Source organism: Mytilus trossulus, chromosome 1, assembly GCF_036588685.1.
Source record: "Mytilus trossulus isolate FHL-02 chromosome 1, PNRI_Mtr1.1.1.hap1, whole genome shotgun sequence".
Classification (NCBI taxonomy): Eukaryota; Metazoa; Mollusca; class Bivalvia; order Mytilida; family Mytilidae; genus Mytilus; species Mytilus trossulus.
Window position 1 is genome coordinate 1,947,629 of NC_086373.1, and position 11,866 is coordinate 1,959,494.

Below are 11,866 nucleotides of genomic sequence, written 5' to 3' on the forward strand. Positions count from 1 at the left end.
TCTAGCACTTAAAATATCCGACGTACGATCAGTTGAAGGATGACAGCTCATCGACAGCCAACCGACAGTCTCGAGTGCCGTTTCTCACTCTCTTATATACCCGGGGTCGATACCACTATTTCCTTAATAGGGGTGTTCTCTATATGTTACTCTTACGGAGCATAGAGAGTTATTTGCGATCACCCCTATAACTTTCGACCCTGCCACTAATTTCCCCGCCAAACGTCTAAATCCACACAACGTTTCTTTCTGTATAAAATAAGCATATATAATACAAGATTCTCCAGATTTATAACCATAACGACCAATAAACATTACATAACCCACGCCTCAATCTACATGCGTCCCGCATGATACATTCAAAATCACAAAATATAATTCAACAATATTTATACATAATCCGAAATTTACTTTTTTACATTATCAGCCATACAAGTTGGTCTCTTACTATCGTGACGACCATTATCCTCTAATCTCCACGAGACACGTTTCCTTTTCATTGGGCGTTTTCTCCTAGTACACTGATTGCAACCAGCAACATACATCCTAACGTCGGATTGCAAACCAGGCCAATAGAAAGACTGACGTATTTTCTCTATAGTTTTATGTATACCTAGGTTACCTGCACACCTTGTCTCATGACAGCATTGTAAAACTTGCTTACGCTCAGACATTGGAATTACCGCTTGTAATTTCACAACGTTCAGTTCACGGTCCATGTGGCGTCTAACTACTCCATCAGGATGGACTTCTAAACAACCAAACTGACTCCATAATGACCTTAGAGAATATCCCTTACTTGATACCTCATTGTACTGTGGCCTTTGACCCTCTGTCAACCACCGCTTAACAAATTTAAGGTCCGAGTCATTTGATTGTAACTCTATTAAAGTCAAGTCTTCACTTTTGTCCGGCATCTGACTTGTAACAATATTCACCTGACTTTGTTCTCTCTTAGAACAATCACGGTCCGTATTTGACTGTCTGTCTGATGTTAACGGACAAGGTTTTCTACGAACATCATTATTTCTAATTTGGGTACCTTGAACACATAGGGGGACCATAACGTTATCGATGTGTAATACGTTAACAGACACGTCAATCAGACACTTATTTTTCTTAATGAAGTCTAAACCTAGAATACCATCGACTTGTAGGTCAGTTACAACGGCATCTGTAGTAAACTTTTCTTTACCAAAATCCATTTTAAAACTACATTTACCTCGAAGGCTTAAATACTTGTCACTGACGGACTTTATCTGTGACCTAGTTTTACTCAAATGTGGCCTACACAAGTCAGGAATTGAATCATATACTTTTGTAGAAACTAACGTTACTGTAGATCCAGTATCCACCACAAATTTGACTGGTACACCTTGAATGTTTAACTCAACAAACATTCCTACATTCCCTGATGCTGAAACAACAACAGCGCATTCGTCATTGTTTGAAGACTTAATTTCAGACTTCAGTGTCTTGACCGTACCGTCCATAAATGTTCCATTGTTATCTGTTTCCCGAATACTTTGCTTCTGATTATTATTAGGACAATTTCTTGCAAAGTGCCCTATTTCATCACAACTAAAACAAGGGCCACCCCTTTCAACTTTACTTTGTGTGCTATTTATCTTCCCCCGTTGTTGGAACTTTCTCTGGGACTTTAAATCTTGAATCTCTTTTGTTAAATATTGTAAATTATTTTCAATAGTCTTCATCCACGTCGTCATTTGTCCCATAGATATAGCCGTAATAGAACTATTAGGTGTTTCTGTCCGTTCGTCACCAGTAGTATGTCGTAAATGACCTATACTGTTCAGTGTTTTGCTCTCCGCCGTGTTATAAGCTTCAAGTTCAACTGCCAACCGTATAGCATCGTTAAGACCTTTCGGACGGGACTGTTTAATTCTCAGTCTCATTTCGGAGTCTACTAGTGCATCTATAAACTGTTCTTTGGCGAGCGTGTCCATTAATTCTAACGGAGCAGTCGGGTAGGCTAGATTAGATAGTCTTCGAACTGACTGACCTAACCCCGGCAAAGTCTCGCTTGCTTTTTGTCGACATTCCTTGAATTGTACACGATACAGTTCAGTTTGACAAGATGGAGCAAAGCGTTCCTCCAGTGCATATACTAGGTCTGAAAATATTTGTCTCTTTTCCTTTGGTAAATCACCAAGGACTGCTTGAGCCTGTCCAACCAGTGACACGGCCAAGTACAAACCTTTCTGGTGTTTAGACCACATATTGACTAGGGTACACATCTCAAAGTGTGCCAAGTAATCTATCCAAGAAGTATTGCCATCATATTTTTCAGGTTTGATTTTAACATTGTTTAAACCAGAGCAAACAGTATTAGCAGTACTTTGATTTTTTGTTAATTCCTGCTTATCATTGAAATATCTATCTTTATTTTCAACAACCATCGGACGTACACCCTGATCTTTAGGTGTAGATGATATAAAACCTTGTCCATTATGTATTGTACTTTCACTAAGTGACTGTATTTGCCTACTAATTTCAGCAATCTGATCGTCAATATTTAACATATTTATTGCTATACAGTGTAATCAAAATAAAACAATTTTTATTAAATAAATACACTCGTGTTACAAATCAGCCGTGACTTACAACTTTGCCTCACGGTTGATTCACTTTAATCTTTAAAGTAAACATTGATGTGAACTGACAATAGATTAAATGACGATCAATCAATCAAATAATATTTGATAGACAACTTAAATCCCAACCGCTAGCCACCAAATATGTAAAGTGTAACCAGGCGTTTATATCCAAAACGTCCGTTCCAGTCAATACTTGGATCCAAGTTGTCCACAAACAATACGGTAAGGCTAAAAACTACAACTATCTAAATTATGCACAATGAACTAAAATATACACACTGACTCTTTGTCGAAATAAAGTAACAACAGATAAATATATATACAAATATAATTCAATAAACCAGCCTGTCCTCAAGATGGGACGATGTGTCACTTATAGACAGTATAGCTGGTACAGCTTGTCCTCTGAATGGGACAGTCTGTCAATACAAAATACAGCGAGGTCTGATACAACTTGTCCTCCGAGTGGGACAACCTGTCACTATCAGACAGTGCGGGCTGGAACAACTTGTCCTCCGAGTGGGACAACCTGTCACTACCAGACAGTACGGGCTGGTACAGCCTGTCCTCCGAGTGGGACAGTCTGCTATGTCTATCCTGTCAACATGTACGTCCACTTTGTACCCAGTACAAAGTGTCCTCTGAATATCAAGGCTCTTCTAGCACTTAATATATCCGACGTACGATCAGTTGAAGGATGACAGCTCATCGACAGCCAACCGACAGTCTCGAGTGCCGTTTCTCACTCTCTTATATAAATATAGAAAAAAAAACGTATGAAAACCAATTACAATCTACCGAGACAAAATAACGTTGCTTTAGGCAATTAGTATAATGGTCTCAAAGTGGGATTTTTCGTTTCTGTATCCTGTCATACTAGTACCATAGTTAATGTCATTTTTCTCTATATATATATACTCTTTAATGTTTTGAGCCATTTTTCTTTATTCTTTATACTGTTTGCCAGTTAACTTATTCTCTTTATATTTGAACACCTCATTATTTTATTTTTGGTCCATTGTCTCTAATATTCAATCACTGCTATTCTCGATTCCTCAAACGCCATCCACACCTTCTAGTATAAGTCACCATACAGCCTTCACAAATGAGCAATACTCATACTGAATAGGCTCCGAATGGCAAAACAATTTAATGCTACTCGCGATTTCAAATGTGAACTTGCAGAAATAATTATGGCCCTGCAACGAAGTTGTCGGTACTATATAGTTTTACTCTTATCCGTTATTCCGTCAATCAGTCATTCCGAAATAAACCATTATACGGACTTATTTTTCTAAACCCTTTCAGATATTGGGATGATTTTTTGTATTTTAAAACATGCGGAAGAATATACCAAAGAACGTTTTGCGACAATACCGACAAGGACCGGTAGCCCTGTAATTGTTTTTGTGGGAAAATATGAATGCTATCTCGTATTAAATCTTCAGTTTCAGATAAAGATATATGTGATTTTTTTCTGAGACAAGTGTTGTTGACCATCCACAAGAACCTGTGGTCATCCGATGTTCAGTACTTCAGTACTTTGATTCTAGGTAATTCACTCTATGACTATGGTTTCAATATTCAATATTTTAAAGGTCATTATTTGCTCTGCGTAGACTTAATAATTTGGAATAGATCTACGAAGACCAAAGAACGGTCGTGTATGGTTTTGCAATTGTACATGCCCACCTATGTCTAGATATTGTTCGAAATATTTTTTGATAATTTACGAGCGATTTTAAACGCGGAACCGGCCCATTTACACCCATTATACAATAGCCACATAGGTTAGTGCATCGGACTACAAACTCAAAAGGTTCCTGGTTCGAACCCCCTTCCGGTGAGCTTTTGATATTGTTCCTATATGATCCTATATGTAAAGATCTGTAAATACTTATTAAAGTCTTACACTGTATCTATTTTGCTCCGAGACAAGAATATATAAAAAATAAATTAAACAAAACTTGCGCTTTAGATTTAGAGAGGGTCCGAAAGAAACTTTCCGAATGCAAGATTTTGCGTCATTTTTTCTAATTCTTCTGGGGTCTTTTAGCTCTACCCTCGCCAAAAATACAGCAGGTATGCTTTAATTGTAATTGAGGATAGTCACTGTTATGTCTTATCATCTTAGATCATCTTCAAACTTAAAAGTAAAGATCACGCACCCTTATTGTTTAGATTGAAAAAGACTTTTGCATATGATCCGTCGACATTATCTGTGATTAAAATGATATTGATCTGACAACCTCTGACCTGTGCATTTATAATACTTAAGTTTAACGGGTTTGTCTTGTCAGATATAAAAGTAATTACTTCCCTTGTTAGTGTCATGTTGTAATCAATCTTTTATTTGTACCAAGTCAATGTTATATTATATTGTACAATTTGAATTTGTGATCTGTTTAATATCTAAATGTAACAATTTATTCTTTATTATAGATATAAACAATTTAATTTGAAAGTATTTGATTACTTTATCACCGTAGTTCAAAACAAATTTTGAATGTTGAAAATCAAATGATTAATCATATGAAAATCAATGTCGAAAACAAATGATAAATGTTGAAAGCAAATTTTGGAAGTTCAAAACGAATATTGAATGATGAAAATGGAATGTTGAAACGAATGTCGAATATTGAAAGCGAATGTTGAATGTTGAAAGTTGAAAATCAATGGTGAAAAAGAATGATGAATGTTGAATGCTGGAAACGAATAATGAAAGTTGAAAATTGAATGTTGAAAACGAATGTTGAATGTTAAAAATCGAATGTTGAAAACGAATGTTGAATGTTGAAAATCGAATGTTGAATGTTGAATGTTGAAAACGAATGTTGAATGTTAAAAATCGAATGTTGAATGTTGAAAACGAATGTTGAATGTTAAAAACGAATGTTGAATGTTGAAAACGAATGTTGAATATTAAAAAAAGAATGTTGAAAACGAATGTTGAATGTTAAAAACGAATGTTGAATGTTACAAACGATTGTTGAATGTTGAAAACGAATGTTGAAAGTTGAAAATCGAATGTTGAATGTTGAATATTGAAATCTAATGTTGAATGATGGAATCGAATGTTGCATGTTGAAAACGAATGTTGAATGTTAAAAATCGAATGTTGAATGTTGAAAACGAATGTTGAATGTTAAAAACGAATGTTGAATGTTGAAAACGAACGTTGAATATTAAAAAACGAATGTTGAAAACGAATGTTGAATGTTAAAAACGAATGTTGAATGTTACAAACGATTGTTGAATGTTGAAAACGAATGTTGAAAGTTGAAAATTGATACAAGAAAAAAATTGAATGTTGAATGTGGAATATTGAAATCGAATGTTGAATGTTGAAATCGAATGTTGAATGTTGAAATCGAATGTTGAATGTTGATAATGGATACAAGAAAGAAAAAAAAGTTAAATGTTGAAAATGGATACGAAAAAAATTGAATGTTGAATGTGGAATATTGAAATCGAATGTTGAATGTTGAAATCGAATGTTGAATGTTGAAATCGAATGTTGAATGTTGATAATGGATACAAGATAGAAAAAAAAGTTAAATGTTGAAAATGGATACAAGAAAAAAAATAAATGTTGAATGTTGAATATTGAAATCGAATGTTGAATGTTGAAATCGAATGTTGAATTTTGAAAATGGATACAACAACAAAAAATAGAATGTTGAATGTTGAATTTTGAAATCAAATGTTGAATGTTGAATATCGAAATCAAATATTGAATGTTGAATATGTGAATATTGAACTCGAATGTTGAAATTGAATGTTGAATGTTGAAATTGAATGTTGAATGTTGAAATCGAATGTTGAATGTTGAATGTTGAAAATGGATAGAAGAAAAAAAAATTGAAAAAAGAAAAAAAATTTGAATGTTGAATGTTGAATGTTGAATATTGAACCAACTTGACATCCGTTATTTGCTACTAGAAGTCAGGCCAGCACAGTTGATTGATTTTTTAAGTATCATTTCTTTGTCCATTAAACAAAATAAAAAAGGGAAATTTAACTTCGCAATATGTTGATTATCATGTCCTAAGTCAGGAGTCTCATCACTGGTTGTCTTTTGTCTCACCTCATGTTTTATCTGTTTATTGGTGTTAAAGTCAGATCTTTGAACGTGTATGTTAAATAAATCCTGGTTTTATTTAACTGCAAGTGTCCTGTCTTTGTACGTACATGCGTACATGTTAAATTAACCTTATGATTTTACAAGACGATTTATAGCCTGAATATAGTTCTCGTCCAGAGTAAATTTGTATCTGTGTCATCGGGTTGCTGTCTTATTGACATGCAATGGACACTCTCAAAGTGATAGACACACAGTGGAAATTGACTATATTTGATAGACACACAGTGGAAATCGACTATATTTGATAGACACACAGTGAAAATCGACTATATTTGATAGACACACAGTGGAAATTGACTATATTTCAGTTATCGGCTCAATGTCTACAAAAAGAGCAAACAACGGAAGCGTCATACTAAAGAGATATGGCTAGTTTTCTCTGATTGTATTCTAACCTATGTTATCATTTTCTTACATAAATAAGGCCGTTAGTTTTCTCGTATGAATTGTTTTACATTGTCTTATCGGGGCCTTTTAAAGCTGACTATGCGGTATGGGCTTAATTCATTGTTGAAGACCGTACGGTGACCTATAGTTGTTAATGACTGTGTCATTTTGGTCTTTTGTGGATAGTTGTCTCATTGGCAGTCAAACCACATCTTCTTTTTTATACTATATGAGGACATGTGCAATATTGCCAATAAGACAACTTTCTACCAAAGTTCCGAGGAAGTTAATGTAAGCAATGAATTTCGAAGACAACGGTACTGACTTCTACCATGAAAAAAAACATACTGTATAGGTGGCTATAAAAGTTCCCGACAAGTAAAGTATGCAGTATTTCATTTGAGAAAACTAACGGTCCAATTTGTAACAAAACAATTTATAAAAAAAACAAATATGACAGATGTTAACCAACGATAACCATTAAACTACATGTATCTGACTTTGAACAGAAAAACAAAGAAGGTGGAGATGTTAATATAAAAAAAATGAATGTTATTGAGACAATTAATGAGAGACTAAATGACACGAAATTAACACTTCATGTTACCGTACGGCCTTCAACAATGAGCATAATCAATACCACATGGTCAACAATAAAAGGAATCGAAATGACAAATGTTAAACAATTCAAATAAAAAAAAATCAACTGCATAATCAATGTACAAAAACAATGGAAAACAAAACCAACAAACGACAACCACTGGATTAAAGGCTCCTGATTTGGGACAGGCACATAAACATACATAATGTAGCGAGATTAAATATATCCTAACCTTCACCCCAAACTCGGGACAGAGGTGTAACAGTACAACATAAGAACGAACTATAAAAATCAGTTGAAAAAGTCTTAACTCATCAAATGAAAACAAACAGAAATACATCTTAACTAGAGGCTCTCAAGAGCCTGTATCGCTCACCTGATTCTACTTGGGTTTTTGAAATCATATAAAAAAATATAAAATTTGGCTAAAAGTGACAACACAACCTCATTTATAAGAAAAGGAACATGTTTAATTTCATTCAAAAGTCCCCCACTGGCGGCCATCTTGGATGACGGATCGGCTACAAAGTAACAACACTTGGTCAGCACCTCATAAGGAACATTCATGCCATGTTTGGTTTTATTCCATTCAGTGGTTCTCTAAAAGAAGTCATTTGTATGCATTTCCCATAGGGTCCTATGTTAAACTAAGTTCCCTGCTGGCGGCCATCTTGGATGATGGATCAGCTACAAAGTAACAACACTTGGTCAGCACCTCATAAGGAACATTCATGCAATGTTTGGTTTTATTCCATTCAGTGGTTCTCTAAAAGAAGTCATTTGTATGCATTTCCTTATAGGGTCCTATGTTAAACTAAGTCCCCCGCTGGCGGCAATCTTGGATAATGGATCGGCTACAAAGTAACAACACTTGGTCAGCACCACATTAGGAACATTCATGCCATGTTTGATTTCATTCCATTCAGTGGTTCTCTAAAAGAAGTCATTTGTATGCATTTCCCATAGGGTCCTATGTTAAACTAAGTCCCACGCTGGCGGCCATCTTGGATGATGGATCAGCTACAAAGTAACAACACTTGGTCAGCACCACATAAGGAACATTCATGCCATGTTTGGTTTCATTCCATTCAGTGGTTCACTAGAAGAAGTGATTTGTATGCATTTCCAATAGGGTCCTATGTTAAACTAAGTCCCCCGCTGGCTGCCTTCTTGGATAATGGATCAGCTACAAAGTAACAACACTTGGTCAGCACTCCATAAGGAACATTCATGCTATGTTTGGTTTCATTCCATTTAGTGGTTCTCTAGAAGAAGTCATTTGTATGCATTTCCCATAGGGTCCTATGTTAAACTAAGTCCCCCGCTGGCGGCCATCTTGGATGATGGATCGGCTAAAAAGTAACAACACTTGGTCAGCATCCCATAAGGAACATTCATGCTATGTTTGGTTTTATTCCATTCAGTGGTTCTCTAAAAGAAGTCATTTGTATGCATTTCCCATAGGGTCCTATGTTAAACTAAGTCCCCGGCTGGCGGCTATCTTGGATGATGGATCAGCAACAAAGTAACAACACTTGGTCAGCACCTCATAAGGAACATTCATGCCATGTTTGGTTTCATTCCATTCAGTGGTTCTCTAAAAGAAGTCATTTGTATGCATTTCCCATAGGGTCCTATGTTAAACTAAGTCCCCCGCTGGCGGCCATCTTGGATGATGGATCGGCTACAAAGTAACAACACTTGGTCAGCACCCCATAAGGAACATTCATGCTATGTTTGGTTTTATTCCATTCAGTGGTTCTCTAAAAGAAGTCATTTGTATGCATTTCCCATAGGGTCCTGTGTTAAACTAAGTCCCCTGCTGGCGGCCATCTTTGATGATGGATCGGCTACAAAGTAACAACACTTGGTCAGCACCACATAAGGAACATTCATGCCATGTTTGGTTTCATTCCATTCAGTGGTTCACTAAAAGAAGTCATTTGTATGCATTTCCAATAGGGTGCTATGTTAAACTAAGTCCCCGCTGGTGGCCATCTTGGATAATGGATCGGCTACAAAGTAACAACACTTGGTCAGCACTCCATAAGGAATGAATATTCATGCTATGTTTGGTTTCATTCCATTTAGTGGTTCTCTAGAAGAAGTCATTTGTATGCATTTCCCATAGGGTCCTATGTTAAACTAAGTCCCCCGCTGGCGGCCATCTTGGATGATGGATCGGCTACAAAGTAACAACACTTGGTCAGCACCCCATTAGGATAATTCATGCTATGTTTGGTTTTATTCCATTCAGTGGTTCTCTAAAAGAAGTCATTTGTATGCATTTCCCATAGGGTCCTATGTTAAACTAAGTCCCCGGCTGGCGGCCATCTTGGATGATGGATCGGCAACAAAGTAACAACACTTGGTCAGCACCTCATAAGGAACATTCATGCCATGTTTGGTTTCATTCCATTCAATGGTTCTCTAAAAGAAGTCATTTGTATGCATTTCCCATAGTGTCCTATGTTAAACTAAGTCCCCCGCTGGCGGCCATCTTGGATGATGGATCGGCTACAAAGTAACAACACTTGGTCAGCACCTCATAAGGAACATTCATGCCATGTTTGGTTCCATTCCATTCAGTGGTTCTCTAGAAGAAGTTCAAAATGTAAATTGTTAACGACGACGACGACGGACGACGACGACGACGGACGACGGACGCCAAGTGGTGAGAAAAGCTCACTTGGCCCTTCGGGCCAGGTGAGCTAAAAATAACAGTTAATGTGGCAGGGTACTTGAACATCCCAACCACAAAATGAACAGCTCTGAGATTACTCGCAATAACTGACAGCTAGTACAAAACCAATATAAACAAATAATGCATCGTAGACTAAATTATCAGTCAGTTCACATCCAACATCCAATGGATTATGTTTAAAAAGAAGTCAAAAGTCGGAGACAAACATGACCTCATGCAATGCCAAAATAAACTTATCATTGATACCAGGGTGGAAATTTTGTATTTGCACCAGACGACCGTTTCGTCTACAAATGACTCATTGGGGATTCACTGATGAGTTTTTTAAGACGCACACGCAGTATCAGCAGTATGATAAAATAAAAATCATGAAGTACAATATATATATATCGGTAATCTTTAATATATCACTAATACGGTAATTATAACAATAACAATAAAATACAATTTGTATAAAACAAAGCACTGAATTACTGTTTATATCACAGATATCTATGAGCACTAACAAAATTCTAAACTTATGAAATATAGTAGTTCTAAAATCTCATTGATCTTTTGGCATATCTTCGTTTCTCGCCAGCTGTCCATGACTTTGATTTGACTCGGAAATGGCGCAAGTCTTCTGAGTGGTCGGAATGAAGCATTGGTCGATAGCTCACTGGATCACAGAGATCTGCTTGTTCAGTGAAGAATGCCTTGTAACCACTACCCAGTAAATAAATTTCTGGAAAGTTCAGTGATGGATAGTTTTCTTTGTTGAGTTCCCGGTCTTTGCTTCTGAGAAATCGTAACATTTTAGGACCTCTTTCTGACGAAAACTCACAGTGGAAGATGATGATCTGTTTATCTTTGATCGGTTCTTGAAGCAGAGTTAAAATGGTCTCGTGCAAATACATATTTTCTGCTTCTCTGACATGTCCGCCTTCAAACTCATACGGGTATCGGCAGTCGATGATCTTGTAGTCACTGATAACGTCATCGTATTCTCCGTTAACAACATCAGCAAGAGTCTGTGGAGTGATGCTTCTCAAGTCAGAATGCTTTCCAGTGATAGTTGGTAAAATATGACATCTACTACCGTCGGCAATGAAGTCGTCGTTCTCCTCAAGTTTGTTTACCACAGCTTTTATATCGGTACAAACCTTTGGTCTTTTGGAACATGTTGAGTAGCCATCTTCTGTACGCTGTCTCTTGGCAGATTTTTTCAAGCTTGGTGTAAAAGTAACATGATCGTCCATACCAAGACCAGAATCCTCGTCATCATCAAGAAACAGACTCCGTTTGATGTTTGGGGTCATCACAGACATAAGGTCATCGGTCTTTACTGGTGTAGCATCAAAACGCAGTGAAGACATACATGCTGGAATTACATCAAAGTCACAATCTGTGTCGAATAATCTTCTTGAAAGCAT

The 11,866-nt window shown here is 36.4% G+C and overlaps 1 protein-coding gene across 1 annotated transcript; it reads right to left on the reverse strand.

Annotated features, from left to right (window-relative positions):
- Positions 1 to 10,990: 10,990 nt before the first annotated feature.
- LOC134698886 (M-phase inducer phosphatase-like) lies at positions 10,991 to 11,866 on the reverse strand. Its single transcript, XM_063560567.1, has one exon. The coding sequence runs from the start codon at positions 11,864 to 11,866 to the stop codon at positions 10,991 to 10,993; it is 876 nt and encodes a 291-aa protein (XP_063416637.1).

Bases quoted from the DNA above. Each gene is read 5' to 3' on its own strand.
- LOC134698886 (XM_063560567.1), bottom strand. From the start codon at position 11,866: ATGCTTTCAAGAAGATTATTCGACACAGATTGTGACTTTGATGTAATT.